Source organism: Ostrea edulis, chromosome 4 (genome assembly GCF_947568905.1).
Source record: "Ostrea edulis chromosome 4, xbOstEdul1.1, whole genome shotgun sequence".
Taxonomy (NCBI): Eukaryota; Metazoa; Mollusca; class Bivalvia; order Ostreida; family Ostreidae; genus Ostrea; species Ostrea edulis.
This window is the reverse complement of record NC_079167.1, coordinates 84,077,809-84,098,254: the sequence shown is the minus strand read 5'-3', so window position 1 is coordinate 84,098,254 and position 20,446 is coordinate 84,077,809. Positions and strand designations below refer to the sequence as shown.

The 20,446-nt window shown below is 35.4% G+C and overlaps 1 protein-coding gene across 2 annotated transcripts in view; it reads left to right on the top strand.

Annotated features, from left to right (window-relative positions):
- LOC125672244 (cAMP-specific 3',5'-cyclic phosphodiesterase 4B-like) overlaps positions 1-20,446 on the top strand; it is a 112,508-nt gene that overhangs the window by 2,033 nt on the left and 90,029 nt on the right. The window contains exons 1-2 of one of the 2 annotated variants that reach the window (XM_056164007.1): positions 834-1,173; positions 15,866-16,833. In XM_056164007.1, coding sequence (XP_056019982.1) covers positions 16,748-16,833 — 86 coding nt within the window. In that variant the 5' untranslated portion in view covers positions 834-1,173; positions 15,866-16,747. Of the gene's footprint in view, positions 1-833; positions 1,174-15,865; positions 16,834-20,446 lie in introns of those variants that run through there. The other variant, XM_056164008.1, reaches the window with a different exon arrangement.

Sequence of the window (20,446 nt, the reverse complement as noted above, 5' to 3'; positions counted from 1 at the left end):
CTAAAAAATTATAGTTGAAAAAAACCCGCAAACTCTTAAGTGTTTGACTATAGACTACAGAAGGACACTGCGTGAAGCATGACACTAACACTTCCATGTGTTGTTTCATGTAAACACGGACGACATCAACATGATTGCTATTTAAATCAGACGTCTCTGAGACGCCCGAAGTGTGCATGAAGTAGGCCATCTTCGACATCACTGACTGAGATGATCTTGGCCTTAGTTATTTATTCGATCAACGTTTACTTTTTCAATACTTGTATATTCATTCTGTAAAGCATTTCTATGCACAAGACAAAATTATTGTAAACTTCAAAGTACAGTCAATAAACCAAGGAAATCCAGAAAAAAGATCGGGGTTTTTTTCACTCGCAAAAAGCTGCGATCACTTGTGATTTTGCACTCGCTATGTCAATTTTTAACTCGCATTTAGCGAGTATTTCCCCTTAATTTCGTTGCCTGATACATTTTTCATGGAGCGCTAATGCACTTCTTTTTTGCACTACTTTTTCAATACGCTGGTGTGAAGAAGCTTGAGGTATATTATCTCATACGCTTTGAAAAACTGTGAGACATTTCCTAAATATGTCTAAAACTTGCTAATTGACAACATATAGAAATGAGCATAAAGATAATGAATGCTCACAAAGTGGAAATGTGCATGGAGCAAAAATCAGAACACATATCTATAGCATTATATAATGCAATAATTTCTGTCAAGGAAGCAAAAATTATATAGCCATTAAAGTCATCTCCTTTGTAGAGAAATGTTCATCTGTTCTTATAAAAACATTTACGAGTTAGCAGAAGTACAGCTGCCACCCTAGGTTGTTGTTTGTATGTGAGAGAGTAGGGGCTGTGTTGATGTAGACATGTAATGTAGAAAAGTTGACAGTTTGCGTCTGACATAACAGTTTCCGGGATACGAAGGTGTGCATTTGTTAACAATATATCATGCACTGTCTGTGGAACAGAGTGAAATTATCCAAGAGAGGTAACTTCAGCCTGTCTTTATCTAGTTATTTTCTATCTGTTTCTGGTACTTGGATATAAAGCTTTAAAGATTTGTTGGTCTATAAACTTGGACCATCTTCAACATTACAAAGGATTCAGAGAGCACACTGGGAAGGCAATTTAAACTTCTTCTTTTTTAATCTGCTGACTGAACAGGTAAGCTGTGTTTTTAAATCAGAACAGGGTTTTATCAGGATAGAGACATTCTGACAGGCATGTCAAAACAGACCTCAAATTCTTGTATAGTGAAACCGCTTTGTATAAAATATGTACAAAACAGAACATGTACAAAACACAACAATGCGTACAAAACACCGCAACATGTACAAAACACAACAACATGTACAAAACACAACAATGCGTACAAAACACAACAACATGTACAAAACACAACAATGCGTACAAAACACAACAACATGTACAAAAAACCATGTACAGGAGACACAGTATGTGGAAAATATAGCATATATGGTAAGGACATAATATGGCCCCATAAAGTGACTTTTAATTTTCTGGAAGCGCCGTGGTGACCTAGAGGTAAAGCATTAGCCCCACATGTGGAAAGTCAGGGTTCGAATCCTGGCTGCGACAGACCTAAGTCGTTTAATGAGGTAGTGACAGTTCCATTACCAAACGCTTAGCATCAGGTGTGAATGTCATGGGTCCTTGGAGATGACCATAAAACGGGTGTCCCGTGTTACAGTAGGTGTGGCACGCTAAAGAACCCTCACTGCTCTGAATGGCCGTAAACGCGAGCATAGGCCTAAATTTGAAGCCCTTCAAGGGTATTGGTGAGGTCACCATATGAGTGAAAAATTCTCGAGAGGGATGTTAAATAATATACATTCAATCAGTCATTTAATTTCTGGTTACCTTAATTCAAATTTCTTTGGTGAATTTCACCAAAAAAGATAATGTGGAGTAACTATTCAGGCTCCTTTAGATGGACATTAAATGCTCATACTAGGCAGAAAGACTAGGCAGGGCATCAAGGTGTTGAGAGGACAGGGGTCATTTTGCCAAGGGCAAGGGGACTAAAATAATTACACTCTTTGTCCTATTGACTAAGACCAAGGTCACCAAGTACATGTAGAAAGTTAGAAATATTTCTCAGGGCGGTTTTTACTTGTAGTTTAAGTAAAAAAAAAAAATACACCTCCCCTCCCTGCTAGACTTGAACCCACAGTCGATATGTCAGCAGCCAAACACATTGACCCAATGACCTATCCACCTATGCAATTAGATTTAAAACCAAAGATTATAGTAGTAGGATTTATTTTTGTATATCTGTCAGAAGCCAGCCATTATGACAATGTGTTATACCTCTGTTTAATTCTTTATTGGCACTAAAGCACATACAAGTGTTGTTAGCCATGTAACATAAAACACACAAATACTGTGTTACATAGTATTCTAATGGTAACATCCTTAGTTTCTAAGGTATAAAGGTGCTTTAAACAACCACATTTATCAATGAGAATCTCAATAGTATGTCAGAACTAACAAGACGAGATAAATCTAACATCACTTGCAATATTCAGATCTACAGGAATTTAAATTCATTTCTCTCCTTCCTCTGAATTTTTATCCCCTTTTATTGAAATAGTGCATGTAATTGAAAAGCAATTGGAATTGCAGACATTTTTAGAATAGCTCATTTACAAGTACATTCCATTACTTCTTCAAAAAATAATTCATCACAGCCAATTACAATGGCTGATTTCAATTGTTCTGTAATGGGTTTCTGCTCATTGAATTCAAAATGAACAACCTTATTGTCAAACTACACTCTAGCATACTTAGAGCTTGATTTTCTTTTGATAAATTTGAATATTTCCAAGGCTGAATTTTATGCCTGAACACAATAAACTGATTATGTATTTCTGATAGTTAACCATGTAATATGATGTCCATACTGCTCGTTGAACCTCTCGTCCATAAAAAAAAATCGATTTTGTTTTGGGGGCAAGGAAGAAATTAAGAAGAAATGAAAATCGTATACATAAATCTCTGTCGGTGGTCAACGTTTTGGGGAAGATTAAAAAGAGTGCTCAGTAAGTGCTGGTGATTGATGAAGCTGAGGATCGATGAAGAGGACAATCTAAAGTTAGGAGAGAGAGATCGTTAGGAGAGAGAGAGAGTGTAACAAATATCGGTGTGACAAATCGCCTCCCCTCCCTTCAGTAAGTACTGGTGATTGATGATGCTGAGGATCAATAAAAAGGACAATCTACAGTTAGGAGAGAGAGAGATCGGAAGAAAAGCTGGTGAGACAAGCCCCCCCCCCCCCTAATGTCGACACAGCCAGGTACACTGTGGGGTCAATACTCCTCTCAACCATTGATCAGGTTTCTTCTCAGATAAATGATCATATGATTAAAGATAATCAAGAGATAATTAAATGGTCGGAAATGACTTTGTGTAAAGGACAATGTAATCGGACAGATAACAGAAAACTGATTTCTTCTCGACAGAAACTCAGACTTCCTCAGCAAACACTGCCATCGATAGCCCCACAAACACTGCCATTGATAGCTTAGCTTGTATAGGAATTATTTTCTCCCTCCAAGGAATCCCTAAGAAATTAGCAATATGATGCTTTAGTTGTCTTTTTGCTATAAAGATGACTTAAACATAGATATTATATAGATATATTTCAGTTGTATAAAATGTAAATGATGTATGCAGGTGCCCCTTTATGGTGTAATGGGAGGTAATAACAGCAGTTTAGTCTTGTCAGACAGAATCACTTAACTGTGATTAAGTGATTCAGAGATTCATTGAATTTTATATCTGAAAGGGACTCAAGTTTTATTATGCCCCCCTTTGAAAAAGAGGGGGCATATTGTTTTGCAACTGTTGGTCAGTCGGTCGGTCGGTCTGTCGGTCGATCGGTCGGTCTGTAGACCACATGTTGTCCGCTCAATATCTTGAGAACCATTCACTTGATGATAATGATATTTCATATGTGGGTTGGTTATGAGTGGAAGATGACCCCTATTGTTTTTCAGGTCAAAAGGTCAAAGGTCAAGGGTCAATCTACTCTGGACATAGGAATATAATGTCCGCTCAATATCTCGAGAACCCTATGCTTGAAAGACATCAAACTTGGCACACTGGTACATCCTAAGAAGTAGATGACCCCTATTGATTTTGAGGTCATATGGTCAAAAGTCAAGGGTCAAACTGGACATAGGAATATACTGTCCGTTCAATGTCTAGAGAACCCTTTGCTTGACAGACATCAAACTTGGTACACCAGTACATCTTCAGAAGAAGATGACCCCTATTGATTTTTAGGTCACATGGTCAAAGGACAAGAGTCAAACTAGACGTGGGAATATACTGTCTGCTCAGTATCTTGAGAACCCTCTTCTTGACAGACATCAAACTTGGTACACTGATACGTCTTCAGGAGAAGATGACCCCTAATGATTTTGAGGTCACATGAGCAAAGGTCAAGGGTCAAGCTGGACATAGTAATATACTGTCTGTTCAATATCTTGAGAACCCTTTGTTTGACAGACATCAAACTTGGTACACTGGTACATCTTCAGGAGAAGATGATCGTTATTGATTTTGAGGTCACATATTTAAAGGTCAAGGTTCAACCTGGACATTGGAATATACTGTCTGCTCAATATCTTCAGAACCCTTTGCTTGACAGACATCAAAATTTAAATAGTACACTGGTGTATATTCAGGAGAAGATGACTCCTATTGATTTTGAGGTCACATGGTCAAAGGTCAAGGGTCAAACTGAACATAGTAATATACTGTCCACTCAATATCTTGATAACCCTTTTACTTGACAGACATCAAACTTAGTACATTGGTACATCTTCAGGAGAGGATGACCCATATTGATTTTGAGGTCAAAAGTCAATAGTTGAACTGGACATAGTAATATATTGTCTCCCATATTTTAAGAATTATTTGCTTGATTGACACGTACCAAACTTGGTACACTGGTACAGCATAAGGAGTAGATGACCCCTATTGAATTTTAGGTCACATGGTCAATTCACTCTTGACATAGGAAGATATTGTCTGCTCAATATTTTGAATTGATCATAATACTATCAATTAAATGAGGTGTGTGTATAACCCTTTTCAATTTTGCACCATGGGGGGCATATGTGTTTTACAAACATCTCTTGTTGAAATAAACAGTTATGTCCCCTTCCAAGGGGAGACACGTGTATATTGTAATTGGAAATATCAACAACAAAATTGTAATTGGAAAATATAAAGAAAAAGTTTTGGTGAAATTCAAAAGTATTTTCTGTGAGAAGCAGAAATGTTCAGATTGTAGTCCTAAGACAAAGGGAGAGGGGAGTGGGGGTTCCACAATTTCATATGGAGTATATGTAAGAAAATTCCTTAATGCCAACGTCCTTATTCACAGTAGTGTGCATTCAAGTTTGATCAAATCATGACCCCCAAAGATGAAATTGGGACCACAGTAGGGGTTCAGATTTAGACATAAGAATACGCTGCAGTACTGTAGAAAACACACACAAAAAATGTCTGCTCTAGATTACCATAAAAACGAAAATAGATACAGGCATCCATAGGTCATAGTGTTCAGTTTGTTTAAATCATGACCTCTGGGGATCAAGATGAGGTCACAATGAGGGTGCAGAGAGCCAATAAAGGAATTCTTTTTTAAGGAGGTATGCTACACCAGAGAAATTTGATGTGGATGAAAAGTGGAGGATATGTACAACATTATTTTGAAGTTGAAAATTTTCAAATGTACTTTATTTTGTCAAAAAATACAGTTTTAGTAGAAAGTAATCTGAAAAAAATTTAAAACCCCTGCTGGACTCGAACCTGCAACCTACAGTTCAGCAGTCGGACATTCTAACCTACTGAGCTACTCGGCTATGTATTTATATTGAAAAGGAAAAGTCAAATATTGCTGATATCGATTTTTTCATCCATGTTTTTAAAGGAAGTCGGCCATTATGACGATGTAGAGTACTACCTTAAATAAAAATCTTTAGAAGATAACATACAAAGATGATTTTTTAGTCTAATTTAATCCATATTAGATGTTAGATTTATTCAAAATAACTAGTTAAACAAATATAGGTCAATCTAATGAAAATTAGATGTTAGATCTATTCAAAATATCTAGTTAAACAAATATAGGCCAATCTAATGAAAATTGGATGTTAGATCTATTCAAAATATCTAGTTCAACAAATATAGGCCAATCTAATCAAAATTAGATGTTAGATCTATTCAAAATAACTAGTTAAACAAATATAGGTCAATCTAATGAAAATTAGATGTTAGATCTATTCAAAATATCTAGTTAAACAAATATAGGCCAATCTAATGAAAATTGGATGTTAGATCTATTCAAAATATCTAGTTCAACAAATATAGGCCAATCTAATGAAAATTAGATGTCAGATTTATTCAAAATATCTAGTTCAACAAATATAGGCCAATCTAATGAAAATTAGATGTTAGATTTATTCAAAATATCTAGTTCAACAAATATAGGCCAATCTAATGAAAATTAGATGTTAGATTTATTCAAAATATCTAGTTCAACAAATATAGGCCAATCTAATGAAAATTAGATGTTAGATTTATTCAAAATATCTAGTTCAACAAATATAGGCCAATCTAATGAAAATTAGATGTCAGATTTATTCAAAATATCTAGTTCAACAAATATAGGCCAATCTAATTAAAATTAGATGTTAGATGTAAAATTAGATGTTAGATCTATTCAAAATAGCTAGTTAAACAAATATAGGCCAATCTAATTAAAATTAGATGTTAGATCTATTCAAAATATCTAATTCAACAGATATAGGCCAAATTCTAATCAAAATTAGATGTTAGATCCACATGCATAATTGATATGTGTATCAAGTTATGACAGCAGATTTAGGGGGATCTAATACTTTGATTAGATTTTAGTGACTAGATTCAATTTTTAACCAGGATAGGACCACAGTGGAGATGCACATCAGTTTTCACAGGAATATTCAAAAATAAAAATCTTTGAATTTCTCTCCAGAACTAATGGAAGTACACATATTTTCGAAATACTTCAAAAAAAAAAATAATTCTAGCATTTTAATATAGTACAGATTTAAGCTGGTACTAATGATCCCCTGGAGCCAGCGTTGATCTACAGTAGAAATCCGGAGATTTTCCATAATCTTAATAAAAAAAAAAAAAAATAAAAAAAAAAAATAAAAAAAAAAAATAAAAAAATTCATTCATTAAAACGAATGGCACTGGACAGCAGGTATGCCCCGTCTCTCCTAAACCTTTATCTTAAAAGCAACAAAGGGATTGCTAAGTTTGTGAAAATACATCTTCATTAGACAAGGTTTTGTAATCTGCTCCACTCCATATAAAGGCTTGGTAGATCACATTTATAACTGGCCTGATTACAGCGCCCTCTTTCGAATGACACAAATATTAAATATCCTGAATGAAAATAAACAGCCAGAGAGATTGCATGTTTGAAATAGACATATTTTGATGTAAACATGAAAAGGAGTAAACAACACATGTTCTGAAAGATTCTCTCAAAATTTCTGTAAATTGTGATATCACAAGAAAAGACTTTAATTGGAACTTCTTAGTCTTTGAGATCAGTAAATCTTTGAGACTTTATATCAGTAAATCTATTAGTTAGTCTTTGAGATTATATCAGTAAATCTATTAGTCATTGAGACTATATCAGTAAATCTATTAGTCTTTGAGACTATATCAGTAAATCTATTAGTCTTTGAGATTATATCAGTAAATCTATTCGTCTTTGAGATTATATCAGTAAATCTATTATTCTGAGAGACTATATCATTAAATATATTAGTCTTTGAGATTATATCAGTAAATCTATTAGTCTTTGAGACTATATCATTAAATCTATTAGTGTGAGAGACTATATCAGTAAATCTATTAGTCTGAGAGACTGTATCATTAAATGTATTAGTCTGAGAGACTATATCAGTAAATTTATTAGTCTTTGAGATTATATCAGTAAATTTATTAGTCTTTGAAACTATATCATTAAATCTATTAGTGTGAGAGACTATATCAGTAAATCTATTAGTCTGAGAGACAGTGTATCATTAAATCTATTAGTCTTTGAGACTATATCAGTAAATCTATTAGTCTTTGAGATTATATCAGTAAATCTATTAGTCTTTGAGACTATATCATTAAATCTATTAGTGTGAGAGACTATATCAGTAAATCTATTAGTCTGAGAGACTGTATCATTAAATCTATTAGTCTTTGAGACTATATCAGTAAATATATTAGTCTTTGAGATTATATCATTAAATCTATTAGTCTTTGAGACTATATCATTAAATCTATTAGTCTTTGAGACTATATCAGTAAATCTATTAGTCTTTGAGATTATATCAGTAAATCTATTAGTCTTTGAGACTATATAATTAAATCTTTTAGTCTTTGAGACTGTATATCAGTAATTCTATTAGTCTTTGAGACTATATCATTAAATCTATTACATAGTCTTTGAGATTATACCAGTAAATCTATTAGTCTTCGAGACTCTTAGCACTATCTGAACACACTTCTTATTCTGTGTCTAAATACCATATTCATCCTCTTGAGCACTTCGGGCACTTAGAAAATTAGAAAAGGAGGGGGGGAGCAGTTATTTAGTTCTTTTTAGGTCACCTGAGCAAATTCAGGTGACCTAGCTATTGATATTGGTCATCATCCATAGTGCATTAACATTATTGAACATTTTTATCTTCTTGATAACAACTATTCCAATTCTTTTCAATTTGGTATGAAGCATCTTCTTCTCTACAACCATGTACATGTGTAAGAAAAACTAAATGCATAGTGATATAGAGCAGGAAGGCCTCTACCAAAATTGTAAATGTCATGATTCCATGGGTAGAGGTTCTGACTCCAGGGTGGGGAAGGAGCAAACTTGGTATATAGTATCTATATGTGTAAAACATTTATAAAACACCTTTAGTGCTATTGACACAAAATTCAAACTAAAGGGGTATTTAGAATGAGCTGGTAGCCCTTTGTAAATTTGATGATCCCCGGGGTAGGGGTTTTGGTATCAGGGTGGGGCCAAAATGGTCAATGACTATGTGTTAACAATTGAACAGTTTTAATTTCTTCTTCATAACTACCATTTCAATCTATTCAAATTTGATTTGAAGCATATTTTGGACAAGGGTGACATAAATTGTGAATTTCAGGACTCCTGCACCCCTTGGGCCTTAGGGGTGGGGCAAAAACTGTCAAAAATTCATGACCAGTATTTTCAAAAATCTTCTTCTCTACAACTGCACGTATTTAAAAATTAATGCATAGTGATGTAGAGCAGGAAGGTCTCTACCAAACTTTGTATTTAATTTCATGATGTCCTGGGTAGAGGTTCTGACTCCAGGGCAGGGCCAAACTTAATTGGTACATCAAGTATTTATGTGTAATGCATTTAATTTTTTTTTTTTATGCTATTGATACTTTAAATTGAAATGAAGATTTCGAAGGAAGTAGTCCTTTACCAAGATTGTAAATTTCATGATCTCAGGGGGTAAGAGTTCCAGAGTGGGTCCCAGGGGGTAAGGGTTTCGGTTCCAGAGTGGGGCCAAAATTATTATAGTGATAATTGTCTTTTTTGATTTGAAAAACTTCTTTAAATTTACTGATATGGTAGAAAAAGTAAATGCATATTAGGAAAAGCATAAAAGGAGTACCAAAAATTGTGAATTTGGCAACCCAAGGGGTTTGACTCTAGGATGGGTCCAATTAGTCCTATCATGGTAATGTTACACATATTATATAAAGTCTATCATCAGTATAGGCACTTTTGGGGATATATAAGTATTAAGATCATGTCTTAATTTAGCTTAGATATTCAGAACATGTAAATGACCTTCTAGTGCTAACTTCCATGCATCAAAAGGACCCCTTTGGAAATAAGCTTTCGAGCTTTCATGGGTTATCCTTGGTATTTATGTATGTATGTTTGTATTTATTTATATACCGAATGAACATTTATTTATTTAAGAGGATTTTTTTTCTCTAGATTCCATAGCCCTTGGGACTAATTAGTGATACTTTTAATTAATAATCAGGTGACTGATAATTAAGACCTGTGGATGAAATTTTGTTCAAATAAATATTAAATTCTGAATGAGTTTATTGCTGTGTACAGTGGACCCTCGCTATTACATTTCTCATTTTGTCATGATAAAAGAACGTAATACCAGAGGCAATATGTAATAAAAGCTGCCAGTGAAATCCAATAAAAACATCATGTAGAAATTGTATTCTCCGTATTAGGGGTGAATATTTTTTTTATTCAATTTCCTTTATTGACACTTGAATTCATTTTCAGCTTATGTTAAATGTCCGTATTTCTTCCTGTTCTTAATTCTGTCTTTTTTTTTATTACAAGTATAGGGTGCATATACATATACAACATATTTCACACTATTTTTAACTTTTGCTTTCTTACATATTGCATGCATGTAAACTTGTTGGTATTCAATATTCATACAACAATTAATCACTAAACATTTGAGTTTTTTATTACTTTATTTAGCTATATTTTTTAATAACACTGTTCAATACACAATTGTAGTGTTTTTGAAATAATAGGATCCACGCCTCGCACCTTTTGTTATAGATCTATGTGACAATTAACTCTGCATCCGCACTACACAGATTTGAGATCCTATGTAAATGCTGTATGTTTTGTGCTGTTGCTTGTAGATAAATTGTTTTTAATTCGTGTTCAGTGCTCTTCAGTATATTTAACTGCGTGAATCCCCTTCTTCCAGAAATACAAGGCTAAAATGTTTCTAGTGTCACAGAAGAGTTTACCCAAGCGGACCCGTGATAATGTGATGTTTGGTACCCAAACTGTCCGCTGAAATAGATTTATAGAGATGAAATAAGTACAATTTATGAATAAACACAATTCTCAATTATTTATTAAACAAGGTATTCACCTGTATTGACTCTTATAGATCTAAAACTCATCAGTGGAGCATCACCATCCTTCTAATGGACACTGACAGCCCAGGGCTGATTGTAGGGTGCACCTCCACTTGATTAACATTGTATATTCCTTTACTATGATAATCATCCACTGAGATCTCAAGTCTATTGATTTATGACTTCAAATCTTGAGTACTTATTATGGGTAGTAACTTATACTGTATATAGGAGGGGGGCACTTAATTTTTGAGATTTGAGAAAAGTCCCAGGGGGTGCTTATGGGGTAGGAGTGCTTAATTTGATGAATATGGTAAAGGAATTATTTACACTATCTTCCAGCCAAAAGTTTCTCTGTGTATTATATTGATGATGTCAAACTGTTTGTAACACACATTTTGATTGGTTCCAAGTCTCAGACTTGGATCCAATTAGAATTAGCCCAACTTTTAAGAACACGATCTGCCTTGGGTCTTTAGGGAGTGGCTTGGCTAGTGAAGATTATGAAGATGAAAAAAAAAATTGTAATTTGTTGAGAAAAGAGTCCAATATCAATTTTGATCTGTGGAGATAAGACTGCAATATGAATTGTGATTTGTAGATGGGACTTCATTATGAATTATGATTTGTGAATTGTTGTCTAGTAACAACAATCTTACGATGGAACTGCTGTCTGAGGGTTTTTAAGTTTGTGAATAAGATTGAAACCGTCACTCAGGTGAGTGTCGGGGCCCACGCAGGGACCATTTGTTTTATGATATTGTATTGGTTAGCACACAGATATTTTAATTGTTGTATAATTGTAAATATTGTAATTGTAAAAACCAAGATCATGATCTGCAGTACGGGTCTTGACCTACTGCAGGACTCAGGCCACTTCCCATGTGCTGTCTGTCGTACAGGTGTAGGCAGCAACAGTATTTTCTGCAATGGCTGCAAGCACTGGGTACACAAGAAATTAAGTGGGCTGAAGCACCTGTCTGTTGACCCTGACTTTAGGTGCTCAAGATGCAGGGGAACGGCTCACCCTCTTGACGACAGGCTGCAGAATGATGTCCAAGTTGGTCTGGACAAGTTTGAGGTTCCTTCTGCTACCTAGGTGACATGCTTTCCGCAGCTGGTGGCTGTGACCTTGCAACCACTATGCGTGTGAAGACCATTAGGAAGAAGGTCAAGGAGCTGCTACCAGTCCTGACATCACGCCACCTGTCGTACAAGACCCGTGGTCGAGTGTATAGCACTTGTGTACGGAAAGAAGACTCCGCTGGTATGGCCACGTTGTCAGATCCAGCAGTGCAGTCAAGTGTGCTCTAAATATACAAGTTCCTGGAAGGCATAGATCGAGTTGGTCGGCCATTGATATCTTGGAGAGACCTGACGGAGAAAGATCGAATAGAATGGAAGCTCTCTACTGCTGACCCTCATGATTGAAAAAAATGGAGATCTTGGGTGAAATCTACCATGCGTGCAGCTAGCCAGCTATCTGGAAGGGGGCCCACTAGTGTGGACAATACCCGTACACCTGCATGTAAATAGAAAGGAACCGTCAACAACAATTGTACCCTGACATTTACCCTTTCACTTAATTCAAACCTGATGGTTTTCAGTAAAAACTGAGGATAGCTAAATTTCATTTTGATTTAAAGGACACATTTGTAAGTGCATATATTAGGTAGGTAAAATAATGTTTCCCCAGTGAAGAGAAATTATGCTGTAATAAATTGATGTTTGTGGCATAGCATTATGGGGGTTACTTCATTATAGTGTTTTTGTTAATAAAGAATGAGATATTATAAAAGTTTATATCCTTATAAGAAAATTATAGATCCTCCCCTCTAGTTGCAAATTGTAACATAAGAAAATTCCAGTTTTTTGGTCCTAAATCCTTGATCCACCCCTGGTTAGCACACGGTATTTTTCTGTACAAACATCAAATTCATGAAAGTCATTTTATGGGGACATTAACACAGACTGGCATGTGTGTAGGAACTTATCACTTAAAAGACAAATAATCAACTGCAAATTATCACCTTCCTAGACTGCAAGTACTAGCAAATGTTTTCACTTAATTAATCAATTCAGAATGCAAGAATTGCCAAAGGAAGGAGAGTGGAATGAAATTTCTGGTAGACTCCATGCTTTTTGTGTTTTAATACACGCTATGGGCTGTCTGTTTTTAATGTTGCAGTTATTTGCGAACTTTTATCAAAATATCGACGGAAAACTTCTTTGATTGCCAATTTCTTTTCTTCTTTAGTGGAGATTTACATGCTTTTATGCGCAGTCTTTTTGACATATTTCTAATAACCTGGAGTTTGGCTCACCCGAGCCTGGGGTTCAGACTAGATGTGAAGATAAAAGTTTTATGTATCTAATTTTTACGAGGTAATAATTCATGTTTTCCATTAAGGTTCTTGTGCTTATATATTCACCATTATTACATGTATATAAGTGAACTTATGTAAATATCGAAAGTAATTTTAAGGTGAAATTTTTAAAATTTAATTGTTGGCCAGTGAACTCTTTTTTGAAAGGATAAATTTTTGAATAAGGGTACAAACTTGTTTAGTGGTTTGTAGGCCCATTTGACTTCAGGTAAATGATTGTAAATTGTAAGCTCTAATAGACGTCTGCTTTCAGATCCCAATGCTGTGACGTACGTGTCTTTAGTGGTCCCCTGTTTATTTTATCTTGGTGGTTTCAGGGCTTTTGGGAAGAGTTAATCACTGGAAAATATCGTGAATTAATTGCAGTATTGTTTACAATACTTTAGAATGTATCATAGATTGTGGGGGGGGGGGGGGGGGGGGGTCATGACGTGAAGAGTATGTGTATTTCCCTTCCTTGATCATGATCAAGCCTCTATACCAATTTTTATGTAACAGAATGCTCTCTATCATACCATTGTAGTGTAATGTCAGCTGATAGTTGCTCTCTATCATACCTTCTTTGTAGTGTAATGTCAGATCAAAGTATTTTTTTATCTTATAGAAGTCTTAGAGTATCACAGACAGCAGTCTGGAAACGTTTATTGTAAAATAAAAAAAATGATCAGAGCAACATCAGCAAGGTGAAGATAACAAACAGTGATCAATCTCATAACTCCTATAAAGGTGAAGATAACAAACAGTGATCAATCTCATAACTCCTATAAAGGTGAAGATAACGAACAGTGATCAATTTCATAACTCCTATAAAGGTGAAGATAACAAACAGTGATCAATCTCATAACTCTTATAAAGGTGAAGATAACGAACAGTGATCAATTTCATAACTCCTATAAGGTGAAGATAACGAACAGTGATCAATCTCATAACTCCTATAAAGGTGAAGATAACAGTGATCAATCTCATAACTGCTATAAAGGTGAAGATAACGTACAGTGATCAATCTCATAACTCCTATAAAGGTGAAGATAACAGTGATCAATCTCATAACTGCTATAAAGGTGAAGATAACGAACAGTGATTAATCTCATAACTCCTATAAAGGTGAAGATAACAGTGATCAATCTCATAACTCCTATAAAGGTGAAGATAACAAACAGTGATCAATCTCATAACTCTTATAAAGGTGAAGATAACGAACAGTGACCAATCTCATAACTGCTATAAAGGTGAAAATAACAAACAGTGATCAATCTCATAACTCCTATAAAGGTGAAGATAACGAACAGTGATCAATCTTATAACTCCTATAAAGGTGAAGATAACAGTGATCAATCTCATAACTGCTATAAAGGTGAAGATAACGAACAGTGATTAATCTCATAACTCCTATAAAGGTGAAGATAACAAACAGTGATCAATCTCATAACTCCTATAAAGGTGAAGATAACAAACAGTGATCAATCTCATAACTCCTATAAAGGTGAAGATAACAAACAGTGATCAATCTCATAACTCTGATAAAGGTGAAGATAACGAACAGTGATCAATCTCATAACTCCTATAAAGGTGAAGATAACAAACAGTGATCAATCTCATAACTCCTATAAAGGTGAAGATAACAAACAGTGATCAATCTCATAACTCCTATAAAGGTGAAGATAACAAACAGTGATCAATCTCATAACTCTGATAAAGGTGAAGATAACGAACAGTGATCAATCTCATAACTCCTATAAAGGTGAAGATAACAAACAGTGATCAATCTCATAACTCCTATAAAGGTGAAGATAACAAACAGTGATCAATCTCATAACTCCTATAAGGTGAAGATAACAAACAGTGATCAATCTCATAACTCCTATAAAGGTGAAGATAACAAACAGTGATCAATCTCATACTCATAACCCCTATAAGCAAGTAATATTTCCCAAGAATATCGCAAAATAATTCATTTTAACGTGTAATGGAGAATGTGGGCCCCGGGGGGGGGGGGGGGGGGGGGGGGGGGGGGGGTCATTATATTTCAACATGGCCTTGATGGGATATGATTGGCTGGTTTTTTTTAAATAGCTGCTTGATTTAATTTGACACAAAAGTGAGCTAATGTATGCATTTGGGTGCTGCCAATGGTCTATAGAAGAGTCTTTAAAATAAATATCTGTTGTCAAGGAAGTCATTGACAGTAACCATTGCCAGGTCTGCAACATGGAGGTAGAAAATGGCAGATTTCCTTGCAATACTTTTATGGTGGGTTTATAGAATATTTGATTTTCGTGTGAGCATATCACACCACAGGCCTCATCTCTTGCATATGTGATATTAGCTTTATCAAAGATTTTGCTGCACAGTCATTAAACATTTAGTTTGCAGATTCTCTAATTGACTAGAACAGTTATTGCAGTTGGAATAATCAATGAAGTGCAGAGTGTAATTTGTTTGGCAATATGTATTAACATGCTGTGCATTTTTTTTTCCAGGTTGCAAGGGAATTTAATGAGTAATTTTTTGCCTCTATGTTGGACTCTCTACGTAAGCTGCAGAGATGATATGGAATCCACCCCTGGTTCTGTCTGTGTGATCCACACCCCATGCCGCTGATTAGATCCAGCCATTCTGTTTTTCTGATACAGACCAGAGGCAGATAGAAGTGTTATAAACTGGCAGTGGGGACATTTGGTCTCAACTTAGTGAACGTTCAACTACCTTGTAGTGGCTTAACATCATAACGGATTAATGGATTAATGGCTTAATTACACAAAACTCTCTTGTATAACTCTATTTCTGTCTTTTCATGGGTGCTTAAAAGTAACATGTAAGAGAGAAAGGAACAAAAACAAGAATTCATAATCCTCATTTTGAAGACGTGTTTATATAGATTTCCATATGTCATAGTGTTGATGGACTGTCATTTGTCAACTGTTCAGCATTTGGAGATAGTGACACAGTTTTTTTTCAGGTGTGTGATTGAGATGGAAGTGTATACTGACATGGGCCATTAGAAATCGGGGATTTCTGTCAATCGCAGGTCACAGGTGACCAGGGGAGGTGCCTTGGGGTTATTGTGAGATGATGTGTGTATGCTGTCATTAAAACCAGTATCATTTTGAGAGCCTGGGTTATCTTTGCTGGACTAAACTGTTCAGCTGACAGAAACAGGATTTTTTATTTTTACATCCGAGACTGAAAGGATTTAAATGCTGGACAGGACTGACCGAGGTTCACTGAATTTCAGACCCCATTACTGTGCAGTGAAAGGATACAAAGACCAAAGTGATCATAGAATCTGAGGACTTAGGACATATATATAGTGGTGTGATCCTAGCTGAAGATTGAGGAGATTCTAGGGGGGAGACAGGCGGATGTTGGGGAAAATGCAGGTGGAAAGTGGGGATATTTCTAAGCTGAGGGTGAATCGTAGCAGACGTCACACCCTGGCAAATGTTCGGTAAGTCACTGACGTATTTAATCGATACAAAAGAAAATTGTAGATTAAAAACTTATATAGGGAATGCCATAACGAGGTGAGACAAACCGAATGATTGCCCAGAAAGCATTAGCTTAAAAACCGTCAGGAACACAACAGACTGTTTATCATTCTTTAAAATACTGTACAGTTATTGAGTAAAACACTATAATAAAAAGAGTTTGTAATCATGTGGAATCCTGCCATGTGATGCAGTCATTTGTTTAATTACTTATATGTTTTAGATAAAAGGGAAAAGCGGAAAACGGCATACATTTTAGAAATTTCCAATGTTGGAGTAACATAGCAGGTTTAATACATTGTATGAACTTGTTATTTTTCTGTGGAACTTAGTACAGAGTCTCCAAACCAGGTCATTTTTTTTTTTTATAAAGCTTGTAACCAGAAATCGAAGGGTAATACATTGTATATTATACATGTCTGTGGAAAATAAACAAAATTTCATAACCCTTAAACAGAAAAGGTGACATTTTTTCAAGCAAGACAATTCTGTTAGAGGTTAAAGTTGTCCAAATGTTGATGTGCACACATTATCTTTAGTAAATGACTTACAGACCAGAAAGTGGTGATGTGAACAGATTTCTGCTACATCACACATTCCGAGTAGTGAACAGATTTCTGCTACATCACACATTCTGAGTAGTGAAATCGAGTTATAATTCCCTCCTCTTCCTGTTTGAGGTTGCCATTGGAGAAAGCTTTCATTTTATTAGTTTTAGAACTGTCCCAATGATTGATTTAATCCTGAGCATTCTGAATCTTTGTCTGCTGTGTCACATAAAATCGAGAACTTTCAATGGGGACCCATGACCAGATTGTTATCACTTAGCGATTTCAAATGATTGTAACAAATATGGACAAATGGTTTTCTAAGACTACAGAGGTAAAAATCTATACAGAAATATACAGGTTATCTCAGTTTGTTTTATCCAAGTCAATACATGCGATTATGTGTATTCTATTATGACAAGTATACCTGCATCTTCACACAGGAAATGTCGATGTTCACGGAGAGCAGTAATTTGGTGACAATATTTGAACAGGGCTTTTTTCAGTTTCAGGCAAAATTTATCCCTCAATGACTTCTTCATACGAAAAGATTCGAATAGATTTCTGATATTTAGTATTTGCAATTTGGTCGTTTTCAGATATAAATTAGCCCCCCCCCCCCCCTCCCTCACCCTTCCTCTGTGAAGGTCCTGAATTCTTTCTGTCTTCAAGTCTGGAAATTGACAACTCATGTAGGGTTTAAATTGGAATGAATTCATACATTTCATTGGGCATTCAAGGCCACATCTGTGTCAAATGTCAGATAACGTCTGTGTGCATGCCAAGGCCAAAATCTGCAAACCCAGAGTTCTTCTTGAATCTAGTGTATCTTATGATTAATATTGTGTAAATCTGACAAGAATATCGATTACTGGTTCGACATCTGTCAACAGCTACCAGTGGTTAAGTGCTTTTAAATGGATATATAGGTATTTTATGTAATGTTAATGGATAGAAACTTCATATTTAGGGAATAAAAGCCTCTACACTGATAAGTCGACCTTGAATTATTTACTGTACTGCAGTGCACTCCCTTGATCATGTCTATTGACAGTATCAACACAAAATATATTTTAATGATTAGCAAATTCATTTTGATAATCTATAGCTTCCATCTAATTCAAGATTTAAGAAAACTAAAGACTACTTCTCGAGTATTTGTACACAGTTACCAGCAGTGCATACATTGGTGCTGATTACCTTTAGACATTTGCTACTCTGGCACTGTTGTACATTGTGACATTCTTCCATTAAATGTCCTCTCTCTACCTCTCTGAAGGAACTGTCGATGAAGAGTGTTTGAGTGTAAGAGTCAATGATTGATGTGGTCTATTGGTTGTTTGTATATAAACGATAGAAGTATGGAGAATTTTTGTATATTTGGTAAATCAGCATAGATTTATGGCAGACAAAACATCGATGATGATAAATACACGATATGATTATCCAAGTATGAAGAATTTAAAACGACTGTCTCGAATACCTAATTTAATCTTGCTGTATGATCTATGTCAATTTCAGTTTGATTGTTACAATATCACAGTGTATTAGTACGATGAATCAGTGAAACTCATTTAATACTTGAATGATATTTTCATGCACCCTCCTCTCTCTGCGCATGCAAATCCAGTACATGGTGGTGGGGCTATGTGTCTCTTAGTCCATACAATATTGAGACATCGTCCTTGATAAACTGAAATGACAAGGTCAAAGCTATGTAACTGATTTAGGTCAAGGTGAAATTTGCAATATTGAAACTTGGCCATGTTCTGAGGAACAAGTAAGAAATAAATTTCAGTTTCGAAAGTACATGAGGGTATGAAATGCAACACTCCACGCTTCATACTTCCTGAAGCAGTTGCTGGAGTTTTCACAACTGCAACACATTCATGAGGAAATGGCTATCATATTTTACTTTGTAAGGATATCAAAGGCAAAAACATTGGGAATGTAAATATTGTTTAATGAATGCATCAACCACAACTATTTCTGTTTGTTTGTATGATTAAGATGAAAGTGGTGTAATTTATAACATCCGCAGCCAGCGAATGCCTGAGACCTGATTCACATTTCATTAGTAAAAATTAAGCTGTTCTTTAGAATGAGAGAAGTCATTAGAGTGAGAGAAAAGTTTGGTTATTTCTCTTGGTCCCAGCCTTCAGAGAGAGAGAAAAGTTTGGTTATTGGCCTGGGTCCCAATCTTTAGAGAGAGAAAAGTTTGGTTATTTCTCTGGGTCCTAATATTAAGAGTGAGAGAAATTTGGTTATATTTCTCTGGGTCCCAGTAAAGTGAGAGAAGTTTGGTTATTTCTCTGAGTGGGGTGCAATCTTTACACGAGATGAGAACTCAGCCATGAACAAGTTAATATATTTTACATTCAATGGCAACATACATGTAATCATCGCTCTGATTTAAGCTACAGTACTGAATACTTGGAACACATCTGTCTACAAAGGATTCTGTAATAAGTGGAAGAACTGCGGCTTTTGCTGTAAAAATGTGAGGATGATAAAATATAAAGAATGATTGTAGCATTGAGTGATATCATTCTCAATGACGTCCAGGACAACCCAATGCAGACTGAGAAATACGTTGTCAGTGACATCCAGGACGGCCCAATGCAGACTGAGAAATACGTTGTCAGTGACATCCAGGACGGCCCAATGCAGACTGAGGAATACGTTGTCAGTGACGTCCAGGACGACCCAATGCAGACTGAGAAATACGTTGTACTGATGATGCATCAGAGTCTGTGATTGGTTAACTCTGTGTCCCATTCCATCTAACATTTTACATCAGAGTCTGTGACTGGTTAACTCTGTGTCCCATTCCATCGAACATCTTACATCAGAGTCTGTGATTGGTTAACTCTGTGTCCCATTCCATCTAACATCTTACATCAGAGTCTGTGATTGGTTAACTCTGTGTCTGATTTTATCTAACACCTTACATCAGAGTCTGTGATTGGTTAACTCTGTGATTGAGTTCATTTAACACCTTATCTTCTTGTGACTGGTGAGTTTT